At 41.2% G+C, this 17,099-nt stretch overlaps 1 protein-coding gene across 2 annotated transcripts in view; it reads right to left on the bottom strand.

The window, feature by feature from the left end:
- Positions 1–6: 6 nt before the first annotated feature.
- LOC122555418 (neural cell adhesion molecule 2-like) overlaps positions 7–17,099 on the bottom strand; it is a 1,561,904-nt gene continuing 1,544,811 nt past the window's right edge. For both annotated transcript variants that reach the window (XM_043701406.1, XM_043701407.1), the window contains 2 exons: positions 10,687–10,803; positions 7–3,350 (listed from right to left, as the gene is read on the bottom strand). In XM_043701406.1, coding sequence (XP_043557341.1) covers positions 3,239–3,350; positions 10,687–10,803 — 229 coding nt within the window. In that variant the 3' untranslated portion in view covers positions 7–3,238. The remainder of the gene's footprint in view (positions 3,351–10,686; positions 10,804–17,099) is intronic.

The following is a 17,099-nucleotide window of genomic DNA, read 5'->3' as shown; positions in this document are numbered from 1 at the left end:
TTAATTCGCACAAGCCAGGAAGTGAAAATGGGACCTCCTGTATATCTTAGAACTGTTACAGTACAGTAGGTGGCTATTCAGCCTGCACAGGTTCTGTTACCTTGTGTCAATCTCCTGCCTTTCCCCCATATTCTTGTGCAGAAGTACTGTCCAAAAAAGATCTAATGACTTCAATTGATCCTGCCTCCATGACATTTCACACCATAGCTACTCACTAAGTGAAAAAGATTTTTCTCATGCCACCCTCGATTTGTTTGCACATCACTTTAAATCTATCCACTTTTGTCCTTGTTTCTTTTACAATCAGAAATGGCTTCTCCCTATTTACTCTGTTCAACTCCCTCATTAATGAACTCGATGGAGTTTTTTTCCATGGATCCAGTTATTTCATGATAACTATTACAGATGTTACCTTTTTGTTCCAGCTTGAACTAATGAACCGAAGTTGAATTAAGGAACTGTCTCTGGATAATGAGTTAATCCATCTGGATTATTAATTAAGTCGCATGACCATTATGTAGCTGTACCATTATTACAAATCACTTAACTTTATTTGGCTGAGGATAGTTATTACGTATTTGTAGCCCAGCCGCAATTACCCTTGAGAACAATTAAGAGACAACCATGTCATGTGACTCTGGAGTCCTAGACAGACCAAGCAGGACGACCAGGCAATGGTTTCCTTCCCTAAAGGACATTTGTGAGCCAGATGTATTTTTAGAGCAATCAATGATTGTTTCATGGCTACTATTACAAAGACTAGTTAATACCACTGGTTCCTAGACAACTACCTATCACTTTCAGATGCAAATTAACAGCCTACCCAGCGTCAGCTGCCCCTTGCAAAAGAAAGTTCTAAACTCCATCACCCTTTAGTGTCGAAATTATCATGAATATGCTGTGACAATGTTATATATTCTGTGAAGAAAGCTAGTTTGCCTTTAAAATAGGAAAATAGGACACAGGCATCTTACAAAATGGCTCCTAAAAGTCACAAAACTACTCTTAATGATTTGGCTACTATTAAGCCCAAACTAATTATCTCAAGAACAACTCACAAGAGACGTTTTGAAAGTCAGTGGACATTTCAAAGTGTGAACAGAAACTCCTTGATAAGAGTTTCCCTTGTGGTGTGAATAGCTATTCCTGGCTTACCAAACCTTGACAAAAATAACCATCAAAGTGAATGGCTGAGATAGTTAAAAAGTGAATTTAGCCTCACTAAAAGACAAATCCATACCTAACTTGGAAGTATAATTTGACATTTTGAGACACTTTAAGTATTGGAATGGAGTTAAGTCTGGCTGTGAGCAACCATTTTGAGCAGAGACCATAAGAGAAACATCAGAACGCAGTGATTGTTTCTTAACACAAGAAGGTATGCTGCACTAAGCTGCATCGAGAGCCACAATCTGTGATGCCATTCAAGTGAATCAATCGAGCCTTCACTCACTCCCAGGACCATCTCTGCTCTGTCCACCTTTGGGAGCAGCCTCCAACTATTGGCTACAGAAATAATTGCAGTGGCTGGATTCTGACTTCAAGGTTGCAAGCCCTTCACTTTGGAAAGAAGGCCTTCAAGCAAGTAAGGTCTGCAATAAAAGTAAAGACCAACCTTTTCTCACAGGGCTGTGGGACAAAGCAGTGAGGAGGTGTGGGGATTAGTGGGGAAATGGGGTACGCAACTGGACTGTGCTTTCTAAGTTCTTTCTTTTTGCTATTTTGGCAAATGGTTATCTCCTGTGCTGTAAAATTAAATTCATTGAGCAGTCCTGAAAGAATTGCCCCAGGACAAAACTAAGCATTTCAGGTTAAGTAAGTGAGGGAAGCAATCATTTGAAGATTAGGTTGACACACCAGACGTGTGGTACAGTGCCTTTCATTTAGTGTTAAGCTGTGGAACTCCATCCAATCAAACAATGTACAGCTTTCTCAGCTGAACGCTATAGCCACTGCTTTCCTGCATTGAAAATCAGTGCCTTCTACATGTAAATCTCTATTTTCTTTTTAAAAAACCTCCCTTCTGCCAGAAAGAAAAGTTAACAGGAAACTTAGCGTGAAATAGAATTTTGTTTGACTGTGCCTCTGTGCAAAAAACCCTTGCCATTTTTTCATCAGCGACAAATTCTTTAACTTGTGTCATGCTACAAGGTCACCTGGAATGATGAACTATCATTAACTGGAGAAGTAAACAGAAAACTCCATGAATCTTAGGAAATCTGCTTCTCTTGACTCTGTCCTCTGAAGAATTTGATATTTATTGCACAAAGCAGGGGCCAGAGTGAACTGTGCGTGTTGGCAACCAGGACTCATAAAACATGGACACTTGCTGGAAGTATTGACAGTCGGAAACATGGGAGACAGCAAACAAGTTAAAGCAGCGACTGTGTTTTCAGTCTCAATCATACCCTATTTTGGTTACGACAATGGTAATCTCTGTGCGGGTCCTTTGCATGGGCTATGAGCAGCAAGCCATCTCGGTTTTCCAATATGGGGACTGAATGTCCGTGTTGATTTGCACTTGCGTGGATATCAAAGTAAGTTATTACCATATTGGTATTCTCACACCAAAAAGGAAGATGCTCAAACAGAAATATATTAGCTCCATTAAATATCTTAAAACTTTATGGAGACTAGTAGTGGGAATTAGTTTCAGGAGGATGAAAATGTCAAGGAGCAAATGAAAGATATTTAAAATCTAAACAAATGTTCCTGGTATTACCCATCTCAAAACTTGTACACCTCAAATTGCTTAAAACCTACAATTTATCCACAGTCATTTCCCTCTTCATTGCAGTCCACTGAAAACAGAAAGAGTTGCACAAGGGAGAAAGTTGCATTCTCCAGAACAGATAAAACGTCATGATACACCAACTGGGAAACAACAGCTTGAATTTTCTTTTCTGCTGTATATATAATATAATATATGTATAGAGAGAGAGAGCAATATAAAGGTTGTTCCTAACTTTTACTTCACAATATCATTTACATGTTACACTTTTCCATTTTCTGAACGGCAAAAGGGAAAAAAAAATTAAGACAGAAATTGTTTTTTCAAAAATCCTTCCAGAAAAATGAGGACAAATTTCGATTTCTTGTATTACTGATAATGCAACTTATGAAAGTTTCCAAAGCCATTCTAATGCCTCAGCCTCACAAATATGTATTTCTCTTCCCTACAAATATTGGTTGCAAGGGTATCTGTAGTTAGGACGTCTCTCTGACAGAGTTCTTCCCATTATGCTTTGCTGCTGTCTTCTTTCGGTTGGATGACGTCATTGGGCACTGCCTCCTCTATGTTTTCTGGACTCAACACTTCCTTTGCATTGCCTTCCTTTAATGGTAGCTTTCTGCAAATGATTGAACAAACTGTGAGGAAATAATCACATTACATGTGAAATTATATTGAGTCATTAATCTCTAGTGTTGACCAGTTCATGCTTCCACAGGGATGAAACTTACATTCAAGACATACCTCTTTGTATCCAAAGTACTTCATAGCAAAAAATTATATTAAATACCATCACCGATCGGTTGTCAAGAGGTTTATGAAATCATGAGGGGCATGGTTAGGATAAATAGACAAAGTACTTTCTTGGGGTGGGGGAGTCCAGAACCAGAGGGCATAGGTTTAGGGTGAGAGGTGAACGATATAAAAGGGACCTAAGAGGCAACTTTTTTCTCGCAGAGGGTGGTGCGTATATGGAATGAGTTGCCAGAGGAAATGGTGGAGGCTAGAACATAGAACATAGAACATAGAACAATACAGTGCAGAACAGGCCCTTCGGCCCTCGATGTTGCGCCGACCTGTGAACTATTCTCAGCTCGTCCCTCTACACTATCCCATCATCATCGGTGTGCTTATCTAATGATTGTTTAAATCTCCCTAATGTGGCTGAGTTGACTACATTAGCAGGTAGGGCATTCTACGTCCTTACCAATCTCTGTGTAAAGAACCTGCCTCTGACATCTGTCTTAAATCTATCGCTCCTCAATTTGTAGTTATGCCCCCTCGTACAAGCTGACGTCATCACTCCTAGGAAAGAGTCTTTTTCTGTCTACCCTATCTATTCCTCTGATCATCTTGTACGTCTCTATCAAATCCTCTCCTGGCCTTCTTCTTTCCAATGAGAACACACCCAAGTCTCTGAGCCTTTCCTCACAAGACCTTCCCTCCAGACCAGGCAACATCCTGGTAAATCTCCTCTGCATCTTTTCCAATGCTTCCGCATCCTTTCCGAAATATGGGGACCAGAACTGTACACAATATTCCAAGTGTGGCTGCACTAGCATTTTGTATAGTTGCAGCATGATATTGCGGCTCCGGAACTCAATCCCTCTACAAATGAAACCTAACACATCGTATGTCTTATTAACAGCACTATCAACCTGGGTGGCAACTTTCAGGGATCTATGTACATGGACTCCAAGGTCCCTCTGCACATCCACACTACCAAGACTCTTTCCATTGACCCAGTATTATGCCTTCCTGTTATTCTTCCCAAAGTGCATCACCTCACATTTAGCTGCATTGAACTCCATTTGCCACCTCTCAGCCCAATTCGGCAGTTTATCCAAGTCCCCCTGCACCTGTAACATTCTTCCAAGCTGTCCACTACTCCACCGACTTTAGTGTCGTCTGCAAATTTACTGATCCATCCACCTATGCCTGCGTCAAAATCATTTATAAAAATGACAAACAGCAGTGGTCCCAAAACAGATCCTTGTGGTACGCCATTAGTACCGGACTCCAGGCTGAATATTTTCCATCAATCACCACTCTCTGCCTTCTTTCAGAAAGCCACTTTCTAATCCAAACTGCTAAATCGCCCTCAATTCTATGTGTCTGTATTTTCTCCAACAGCCTACCATGTGGAACCTTATCAAAGGCTTTACTGAAGTCCATGTATACCACATCAACTGCCCTACCCTCATCCTCATGTTTGGTCACCTTCTCAAAAAGCTCAATGAAGTTTGTGAGACACGACCTGCCCTTGACGAAACCATGTTGACTATCTGAAATCAAATTGTTGCTTGCTAGATGATATAAATCTTGTCTCTTATAATCTTTCCAAAACCTTTCCTACAACAGAAGTAAGGTTCCCTGGTCGATAATTACCTGCATCATCTCTACTGCCCTTCTTGAACAAGGGCACAACATTTGCAATCCTCCAGTCCGTTGATACCAAACCTGTAGACAATAACAACTCAGAAATCAAAGCCAAAGTCTCTGCTATCTCCTCCCTAGCTTCCCAGAGAATCTTCGGATAAATCCCATCTGGCCCAGTGCACTTGTCTACTTTCACTTCTTCTAGAATTGATAACACCTGTTTGTAACTAACCTCGATCCTTTCTACTCTAATATCTCGTATTTCATTCTTCTCCCCTACAATATTATCTTTTTCCTGAGTGAAAACCAATGAGAAATGTTCCTTTAGCACTTCTCCGATCTCCACAGGGTCCACACTCAACTTGGCACTTCTGTCTTTGACAGGCCTTATTCCTTCCCTAATCATCCTTTTAGTCCTCACATACCTATAGAAAGCTTTAGGGTTCTCCTTTATTCTATTTGCTAAAGTCTGCTCGTGTCCTCTCTTTGCTCTTCTTAACTCTCTCTTTAAATCCTTCCTAGATGATCTGTAATTCTCCAACGCCTCATCTGAACCATCTTGCCTCATCAACACATAAGCCTCCTTCGCCTTCGTAACAAGAGATGCAATTTCTGTTGTAAACCACGGTTCTCTTACCGTATCACTTCCTCCCTGCCCGACAGGGACATACCTATCAAGGACACACAATATCTGTTCCTTAAACCAGCTCCACGTTTCCATTGTCTGCATCCCCTGTATTTTGCTACCCCATTCTATGCATCCTAATTCTTGCCTAATCACATGAGAATTGCCTTGCCCCATCGATAATTCTTGACATGTGGCCTATCCCTATCCTTTTCCGTCACTAAACTAAATGTAACTGAATTATGGTCACTCTCTCCAAAGTGCTCACCTACAACTAAATCAAACACCTGGCCTGGTTCATTACCAAGAACCAGATCCAGTGTGGCCTCCCCTCTTGTTGGCCCTTTGACCCTCCCGTACACATTGGACAAAAACGGATCCATCCGACGTACTAGAGTTATAGCATTTTATCCCCTCTTGTTGGCCCTTTGACATACTGTGTCAGGAAACCCTCCCGTACACATTGGACAAAAACGGATCCATCCGACGTACTAGAGTTATAGCATTTTAAGTCAATGTTGGGAAAGTTAAAGTCCCCCATAATGACCACCCTGTTCCTTTCACTCCTACCCAGAATAATTTTGCTAATCCTCTCTTCCACCTCCCTAGAACTCTGCGGAGGCCTATAAAAAAACTCCAAGCAGTGGAGTCCCCTCTCCTGTTTCTAACCTCAGCCCACACTACCTCTGTAGACAAGTCCTCATCAAAAGTTCTCTCAGCCACCATTATACTATTCTTGACTAACAAGGCCACTCAAGCACAATTGCAACATCTCAAAGGCATCTGAATGGGAATATGAATAGGAAGAGTTAGGAGTGATCTGGGCCAAGTGCTGGCAAATGGGACTAGATTAGATTGGAATATCTGGTTGGCATGGATGAGTTGGAGCAAAGGGTCTGTTTCTGTGCTGTACATCTCTATGAATCTAAAGAAGGACCAGGTGTAATGAGGGTGATATGTGGGATATGTCCACCACCAAAGCTGTTGGAACTGCCCCTTAAAAAATCTCCAGAACCTCAAGGGACCTGAGCCCTTCCTTGGTACTGGGAACCCCATTGCCAAGGCTCCTAACTCAGCTGAGGAAACAGACTTTCAGGGTCCCCCTCACTCAAGTGGAGCTCCCAACCACCAGGACTGCTGGCTCGATCAAGTCTGCTGATCTCTATTGTCAGTAGCTCCATTAGGAGCACTGTGAATCCCCAGAAAAGGGATTTCATGGGGATTGTGGAAAGGGGATTGCTGGTGAGGGGTCTACAATGGGGGAGGTGGAGATTGGTCATGGGAAGGGTCTGACAAACATTACTCCACATGGTCTCTCCGCATGGTGAGCATAAGCGATAGGATGATATTCTAAGTGGCCATTAATTAATGGGCATGAAGTTGGCAAATTTTCCCACCTTGATATTAATCTGTAATGTCTTTCTCATTGAGGCATCCTTCAACTCCCTGCTGTATCTTGGTAGGAAGGTAATAGGCAGTATTCCTAGTCTGGAAAGATGGATCTACTCCAAAGGCGTTTCCATGTGCCATATCCAAAAATGATTTACATTCAGGAATTGAAGGTTCAGTATCGAAATCTGCTGATCATACCAAATAAGCTTTGCCTAGTCGCAAGACTGGTTTCTCTAAGACTCTAATACATAGGGATTCATGACTAAATGTGCTGAGATTCCTAAGTTATTGATTTTCCATATACTGTACACTCAGCCATAGGACCCTCACTATTGTGATCCTGGAGATCACAGATTGATAAGAATCAAATGTTAAAGACTCAAAGTGTACACATAAGGTTACTGCTCATGTTCCAGAGTTTAAGCCAACCCAATAACCAAGTTGACTCATTTAGTTGCATATTTATCTCTGAGTCAGAAAGCTATGATCTTACTGAAGCACATAATTAAAGTTATTACTGGAAAGTGTAAGCCCAATATTGTTGGAGGTGTCTTTTTTGGGATACTGTGACTGTTCAAATGGAAGTAAAAGGCATTCTTGAGCTCTTTGAAGAGGAGTGTAGAGATTTCTTCACCTCATTATTGACATTTTCCTCAGCCACACCTCAAATGTTCTGAATCAGTGGGCTGTGGGCTCTGCCTACTCCAGAGATAATGTTGCTGTCAGAAATGTCTTAAAGATAAACATACAAACTGGGAGCAGGAGTAGACCACTCAGCCCCTCAAGCATGTTCCGCACTTCAATAAGCTCATGGCTAATCTGATTACTCCACATTTTTGGCTTCCCATGTAGTCCCATATCACTGTAGGGACTACACTTTGGAAGGACTTCATTGTCTGTAAGGCCGTTTGGTATGACCTGATATCATGAAGGATGTCATATGAATGTAAGTTCTTTCTTTAATAACCTTTGATGTTGACATTGGGTTCAATCTGGAGATCTACATTCCCACTTCAAAACAGTAAAACAAATCGGATTACAGTATGCCGGCCAAAAGCACGAACAAATCCATAAGGATTTCAAATCTCAGGTAAAGTTGGACAGCACAGTGAACCCATAATTGCACTTTATTTACTGTCATTTTCCATCTCTCCCCATCCTTTTATCTCCCTTTGTCTTGTGCTCTGGGAACCCTCATAAACTGTTCCACTTAGTCCTCATCTGCTTCTGCCAACAGGATAAAACACACAATTTTCCAGCCAAATTCAGTTCTGAAGAAGAGTCATATTGGACTCAGAATTCTCTTTCCCTCTCCACAGATGCTGCCAGATCTGCTGAGCTTCTCCAGCAACTTCTGTTTTTATCTAACTTGAATGGCATGCTTGGTACCTCTACCTATGCGATAGAGGTGGAAAAGTGGCATTGGTTAATCTGTCAGTTCTGGCAGATCTGATAAGAGGACCAGACTTGTGAAATTTTGGCCAGAATCATGCCCCTATTTCATACTGGCACATTGTCTGTCAAGGATATCAGAGAAATAGCTCGGGATTTTACCATTTGGTTTTTCTTATTCCTGTCAATCTCAATCACTTCTTGAGATTTCAGCCATCAAGGCCACCAACTTTGAAATGGCATGTGTCCATTGTCACCAGGACATGTGCGTGAAATGTAACAGGGACAATGAGAAGGATGTAAAACTGGATCTCCACTTGCCAGTAGCAACTGTGGTTCAAAAGTAAGTTGTGGATCATGAAGTTCTTTGGGATGCGTTGAGGGCCAGAGTTAATATTTGATTTCCGGCATCGCTTCTACCTTCCAATCCAATTAACAGAACGCAAACTGCTCCATCATTTGGCAATTTGACCGGCAGTTGGCAATCTCGATCAGAGGGAAGGAATCTGAATGACCAGTAATGTGATGTTTGTCATCCATAGTCCACATTTATAGCAGGTGACTATCAGTGGAAGCATCAGACAGGAAGCAAACAGATGTATTTGGAATGTTATTTGCATGAACCAGATGTTGGCAATTGTCCCAGTCCAGCCATTTCACACAGTCACGCCAATCCTTTTAATTATTTTATATTTTGGCCACTTTTCTCTGCACATTGGTGCCAGTCAGACATAAGACAGATGGCAAACATTGGCAGCCAGGCTTCTACACACATTCAGCAAGGAGAGATGGGTTAGAACTGAATAGAGGCTTTCCAAATTCTTATTCTAAATCCTTTATTCGCAAACTTGCACTCCTTCCTCTCTTAACCCCAAAGTCTCTGAAGGAGACATTGTCCTGATTGTTCATTTGCCCTCCAATTTTTAGATTATGAACATAACAAGCTTTGAAATGTGTGATCTTTGTGGGTAAGTCATTAATTAAGCAGGAGTTCAGGTATGTGCCCAGCTAATATTAACTTTACCAGGCAGCAGGAAAGATGATGAGACAGCAGTGGACACCGAGAATTTCTCTAGCACCAGTAGGGAAGTGAGAGGCTCCAGGAAAGATTATCCTTCTCAGGATCCCAAATGGCCCAAGAGGAATCAGTAAGAGTCTGCTCAATACACTGCAGCACAGGATGATCTAGATTGCAAAGGCCCACCAGATGTCAAGGTTCCTGTAGACAAGTCCTAGACATGGTAGTATTATGCATCTCTGACAGTCAGTGCTCAGTATTTCAGACCAGTATTGCTGTGTGTTGAGTAACCAACGCCCAGTGTGAAAGCATGATGATTAACAATACACAACATCATTGTGTCAGATCATCAATACTCAGTGTAATTACATTTCAGGTCAAAACTACTGTGTGTTAAATCATCAATGCCCAATATCATTGTGTGTCAGGTTATTCTTTTCCCAGTGACATTGTGTGTTGGGGGATCAAAGTGCCAAATTGAAGAAACACTGTGTCAGACAATTAATGTCCATTTTTACTATTATTGGTTTTATCATTGTTCAGGGAGAAAGTGAGGGCTGCAGATGCTGGAGATCAGAACTGAAAATGTGTTGCTGGAAAAACGCAGCAGGTCAGGCAGCATCCAAGGAACAGGAGAATCGACGTTTCGGGCATAAGCCCTTCTTCAGGAATGAGGAAAGTGTGTCCAGCAGGCTAAGATAAAAGGTAGGGAGGAGGGACGTGGGGGAGGGGCGTTGGAATTGCGATAGGTGGAGGGAGGTCAAGGTGAGGGTGATATGCCGGAGTGGGGTGGGGGCGGAGAGGTCAGGAAAAAGATTGCAGGTTAGGAAGGCGGTGCTGAGTTTGAGGGATTTGACTGAGACAAGATGGGGGGAGGGAAAATGAGGAAATTGAAGAAATCTGAGTTCATCCCTTGTGGTTGGAGGGTTCCCAGGCAGAAGATGAGGCGCTCTTCCTCCAACCGTCGTGTTGCCATGGTCTGGCGATGGAGGAGTCCAAGGACCTGCATGTCCTTGGTGGAATGGGAGGGGGAGTTAAAGTGTTCAGTCTTAGAGCATCAGGGTTCTCAGTGTTGACCATCATATGTTGCATCGTCTTACATTCTCATGCTGCTCCCAATGCTGAACCAATGAAGGAAGAGGCACTTACTCAGGCTCTGTGAGTGGTGTGGTTTCATTTGGTTCATTCGCTGAGCTCCCATCATGGTTTGTGATTGGTTCATCTTCTGTCCTCATCTCCACTATGGGCTCTTTTGAACCATCCTTCCTAAAAAAGCAAACTTACAATTAGCCAGTGCCTGACCTTTAAGGAGTGGCATCTTTTGTGCAAAGAACCTATATTTTTCAATTTGAAATGGTATAAATCTTATCAAAGTGCACCCTTGTTGTGACTGTTGATGTTATTTTCATAAAGATGATGATGCATCAGCATTTAGTATTAAAGATTGGAAAAAAATTGGGGCTCTTTTCTAATAATACAACAACTGAAGTATGACTTCTTGGAAATCTGTAACATTTTGTCCTGACTTGATCAGGTAGATGTAGAGGTGATGTTGATGGTAATAGTGGAGACCAAACTAGGAGCTGAAAGCATAAGTTGGTTACTTATAAATCCAATAAAGCATTCAGGAAAAACCTCTTTATCCAGAGAATGAGTGTGTTGGGAAAGCTATTATTTCATGAGTAGATTGGGTGAGTGGTGTAGATGAACTTCAGAGGGAACTAGATGAATGCAAGAAAGAAATGGAAAGATATGCTGGTAGGGTTTTATGAGGAAGGACAGTATGGTGTCGGTGTATAGCATAAATACTGGAATAAATCATTTGTCTGAATTTCCTATTTTTATTGTGTCCACTTTATATAATTCTGTACAAGGAAGAAAGCCTTGCCAAATACTTTCTTTCATATAGGCACTGCACATTTAACAAATATAACACATGAAAAAAATCAGGATATTTGTATTCCTCAAACGTCAAAAACTCAGATTACAAGTGACAATCAGCATACTTTGGAGAATTTTATTGTTAGGAAGTGGAGGCTCTGAGAGCTTTGTTGACTCTATTGTCAATATCTATGATTGTTGTTTTTTTAATGGACATATTTACTCAGTTTTATTTATCTTTCCTTCTGTGGAACTTAGACTGACCAGATTGAGACAAATGGTGTATGTTCTCATTTTAAACATCCAGTACTATACTCAAATTATTTCAAGAAAGATGAAAGCAGCTATCATTCTCTTCTCCACATCAATGAGCTTTTACCTAATACTCAGAGGTGTGACCCTTATGGCCGCAACATGATTCTTGTCATTGAGTCATAGAGATGTACATCATGGAACCAGACCCTCCAGTCCAAATCGTCCATGCCGACCAGATATCCCAACCCAATCTAGTCCCACCTGCCAGCACCCAACCCATATCCCTCCAAACCCTTCCTATTCATATACCCATCGACATGCTTTTAAATGTTGTAATTGTATTAGCCTCCACCACTTCCTCTGTTAGCTCATTCCATACACGTATCACCCTCTGTGCCCCCTTAGGTCTGTTTTATATTTCCCCTCTCACTCCTAACCTATGACCTCTAGTTCTGGACTCCCCCACCCCAGGGAAAAGATCTTCTCTATTTATGCTAGCCATGTCCTTCATGATTTTATAAAGCTCGAGAAGGTCACCCCTCAGTCTCTGACGCTCCAGGGAAAACAGCCCTAGCCTAATCAACCTCTCCCTATAGCTCAAATACTCCAACCTTGGCAACATTCTTATTAATCTTTTCGGAACCCTTTCAAGTTTCACAACATTCTTCCGATAGGAAGGAGACCAGAATTGCACACAATCTTCCAAAAGTGGCCTAACCAACATCCTGTCTAGTCACAACATGACCTCCAACTCTTATACTCAATACTCTGACCAATAAAGGAAAGCATATCAAATGCCTTCTTCACTATCCTATCTACCTGTGACTCTACTTTCAAGCAGCTATGAACCTGCACTCCAGGGTCTCTTTGTTCAGCAAAACTCCCTAGGACCTTACCATTAAAGGTATAAATCCAGCTAAGATTTGCTTTTCCAAAAGCAGCACCTCGCATTTATCTGAATTAAACTCCATCTGCCACTTCTCAGCCCATTGGCCCATCTGATCAAGATCCCATTGTAATCTGATGTAACCTTCTTCGTTGTCCACTATACCTCCAATTTTGGTGTCAACTGCAAACTTACTAACTATACCTCTTAAGCTCACATCCAACTCATTTATATAAATAAAGAAAAATAGTGGACCCAACACTGATCCTTGTGGCACTCCACTGGTCACAGGCCTCCAGTCTGAAAAACAACTCTTCACCACCACCCTCTATCTTCTACCTTTGAGCCAGTTCTGTATCCAAATGGCTAGTTCTCCCTGAAATCTAACCTTGCTAATCAGTCTCCCATGGGGAACCTTATCGAATGCCTTACTGAAGTCCATTTCGATCACATCTACTGCTCTGCCCTCATCAATCCTCTTTGTTACTTCTTCAAAAAAGTGTGAGATGATTTCCCACGTACAAAGCCATATTGACTATCCCTAATCAGTCCTTGCCTTTCCAGATACATGTACATCCTGACCCTCAGGATTCCCTTTGACAACATATGTCAACAGACATCAATCAGAGATCTATGTGGGTTTCAAGCAAGATTAATGGGTTCTAGTATACATTAGATTTAGCTCTGCTAATTGCTCAGCAATGATTTGGTAGAATGTGGAGTTCACAACTGAGATGGTGAAGTGGCAGTGACTGACCTTAATATCGAGGCCACATTGACTGAATGTGACATGGAGGAGCTCAAGCAAAAGTAGAATCAATGGATATCGGGGAAATCTCTCCATTGATTGGAGTTATATACAATGTAAGATAGTTGTGGTTGTTGAGCGTCAGTTATCTCAACCCCAGATCATCTCATCAGGGGTTTGTCAGGATAGTGTCCTCAACTCAACCATCTTCAGCTGCTTCACCAATGCCTTTCCCTCGTCATAAGGTCAGAAGTGAGATGTAGTGTACGCTTTAATACCCACTGATGATTGTTCAATTTTCAGCACTATGGGCTTCAGCACTCCTTGGATACAGAAAAAGTCCATGTGCAAATGCAGCAAGACTTGGACAATATTCAGGCATGGGCAAAAGAGTGGTAAGTATTATTCACGCTACACACATACCAGGCAATCATCATCTTCAACAGAGACAGAGACAATCTACAAACTCCCTTTGAAATTCAATCGGATTACCATCACTGATATATCCCCATCATAGGGGTTACCATTGACCAGAAATTGAACTGGACTTGCCTTATAAATACAGTAACTACAAGAGCAGGTCACAGGCTGGGTATACAGCAGTGAGCAGCTCACCTGAATTTCCACAGTCTGTCCATCATCAACAAGATACAAGTCAAGAGTGTGATGAAATATTCCCCACGTACCCGGATGGCTGCAGCTCCAAGAACACTCGAATGTTCAACACCATCTGGGCCAAAGCAGCCCACCTTACTGGCACCACATTCACAAACACCTACTCTCTCTACCACCGACACTCAGTAGTAGCAGTGTGTATTTTCTACAGAAGCACAGCAGAAACTCACTAGAAATTCTTACACAGACCTTCCAAATGCATAACCACTGAAAGGACAATGGTAGTAGATACATGGGAACTCCGGGCCCTTCAAGTTCCTCTCCAAGTCACTTACTGTTCTGATTTGGAAATATATCACCATTCTTTCACTGTTGCTGGGTCAATATCCTGGAATTCCCTCACGAAGGGCATTATGGGTCAACCTACTACACATGGACTGCAGCTCATTACCATCTTCTCAAGGGCAACTAGGAGCAGGCAATAAATGCGGGCCAAACAGCAACAGCCACATCATAAGTGTGAATAAAAAAATATACTGAGGAGGAGTGAATGCCCCTGAGAATGCACATCAATGCTCTATCACACTTAATAGTAGGAAAAGTGGGCACATGGTGACAGAAAGAATTACAAGAGAGGGTTTGGAGGTACTGATTTGCTCATCCTCACAGCCATTGAAGAGGTTTTCCCACAAATAAGTAGGGCTGCACCATGGCCCAGACAAGGATGGAGGGGCCTTATCTGTAACAGAGACAGAGGGTTTATGTGAGGATTAGGGGAGAGCTTACAACCCTATTGGTGACACATTCTTTTCTTGAGATAGGAAGGACTCAAATGGCTTGAGGATTTAAGAAATTGTGCATGCTGGAATTAGTGAAATGCAAACACTTGGGAATGTCCCACTGTTCTTTGAGATTCTCCTACTGTGAAATGCTGTGTGCTCGCAATCACCATGAATTTGAAATATGACCATAAATTTCCTCCTGCACAGGTAAACCTTTGCATGTTTCAACTACAAGCCTCAAGGGTCTCACTCCAATCTCTGATATGAAAGCTTCAGAAGATGCAGTTGCACAGCACACAATGACCACCATGGGCCCTACAGGTGAAGTGAATTGTTCAGTTCCTCTAGATCCTGATGAAGGTTCATGTTGTATTATTATTTGGAACACCAATTCCAAAGAGGTTGTGTGCTATACTGAGTAAGCATAAAATTTACCTGTACAGTATACGCCTGCAGGCAGCCATTATTGAATTAGTTTCATTTACGTAGCTTCTCAACAGAGATGGCAGCATAACAGAATACTCAGGTACTGCAATCTGTTACACTCCCGTCCCACTAAATAAAAAATACATTAAAATCTACATAACTTTCCAGAATACAATGAGACTGAACCAACAATATCAGAAAATTTAATAGGTCAGATTGTCTATTTATCCACACTGTTATCACAACCAAAACATTTATGACTAACAATTTCAGAGATAATTTTGATAACATCTTTTACCCTTATTTCGTTTTACTTAACTGATTTGTTATTCTTTCTGCCCGAGTTTCTCTTTCCACATGTCCTTTCAACATGTGCAATTATGTCACATCTGGACTTTAACTTTGACTGCCTGCTGCATTTAATGGATGGAACTTTGACATTGATCCTTTTGTCTCAATCAAAAACTTGGATGAACTGCGCTACACCGGTGGACGTTGTGATATTGGCAATCTTTCAGTTTCATTCTGACTCTCATTTGGAGGCTAGTAGTTAAAATTGGGACTAAAAGAGGTTTCTCAATGTCTTCCTTTGTCATATTTTATTATTTGATTAGATGATCCAAATGACATTGACAGTGTCTCACTCCAACTATTCCAAGTTATGCAGCTTGATTCTTCACGTAACTTCAATCACACATACCCAGTAATCAGTTTGATATTCTTTTTGCTGAATTCTCTAAGTATCATATCTCGTATATCATAATGGTCCTTACATTGCCTTATTTGTTTTCTCTTTATTTGTTATTGGCATCAGATTTTAACAAATTAATCCTTGTTCTAGGAGTGTTTTTGGACACTCACCCATAAGGTGAACACTTGTTGCAAACTTTCTTCAGTAAGATAACCCAATGGTCCCTAGTTTGGGATGAATAGAAGCATGAAACTTGCTGCCTAGCTTGTCACCAAGAAAATACTCCTGTAAAAGCCTCTTTACAAGCTGTGTATTTCATTCTACAGTACCATTCAATTTTGGATAATGTGTGCCTGCCTCCTTGTTGCTCAGAAGCAGTTCAAACTCTTTTGATATAAACTGCGGTCCATGATTTGAAACCAGCACCTCTGGTAACACATGCATTGCACTCCAAACCGACTTCTCAAACCTTCAACAGCTTGGATCCTTGTGGTGTTGGGTTGAGACTTAACCTTTTCTAGATGCTATAACTCTTTATCAAAACAAGGTACAGTTGTCCTACTAAATAAATAGATCAACATGTACTTGTTCCAATGGGTTTCTTGAGTTTAACCAAGGAATGAGCAGAACAATGTTCCATCATTTCCATGAATTTAAGAACAGGAGTAGGACATTCATCCCCTCAACTCTCTTCCATCATTCAATGTGATCATGGCTAATCTGTGGTCTAACCCCACAAATCTGCCTTTGGTGTATATTCCTTAATAATTTTGCTGAACAAAAATAAAATCTGTCTCAGATTTAAAATTAGTAACTGATCTAGAATCAAATGCTGTTTGTGTCAGAGAGTTCCAAACTTCTACCACCCTTTATCTTTATCTACCCGGTTAGTATTTTGATGACAACGATCAGAGCACTCCATAACTTTCTAAATTCTAGATCATACTTCACAACTTTTCAACAATGCTTCAATATTTTTGTCCATGCTTGCATGCTTGTATTAGCTTCCTAATATTGATTTTGTATGGACTATCTCTGAGAGGTCTTGATTATATTCCTCCAACTAATCTCCTTCTAAATGTTAGTTTATTTCTATGTGTGATATATTCCTGCAATTTTGCATATTGCACTCTTAATGCTAACCATTCATGACATAATTGAGCACTTTACTGAGCATCACATCTTTGTGAATTTCTTCACTAGTGTTATTGACCAGGGAAGACCTCCTCAATATATTTTAAGAATGTAGTCTAGACCCTAACTTTTTCTTATTTGCAA

This window comes from Chiloscyllium plagiosum, chromosome 12 (genome assembly GCF_004010195.1).
Source record: "Chiloscyllium plagiosum isolate BGI_BamShark_2017 chromosome 12, ASM401019v2, whole genome shotgun sequence".
Taxonomy (NCBI): Eukaryota; Metazoa; Chordata; class Chondrichthyes; order Orectolobiformes; family Hemiscylliidae; genus Chiloscyllium; species Chiloscyllium plagiosum.
This window is presented reverse-complemented; position numbering and strand designations above follow the sequence as displayed.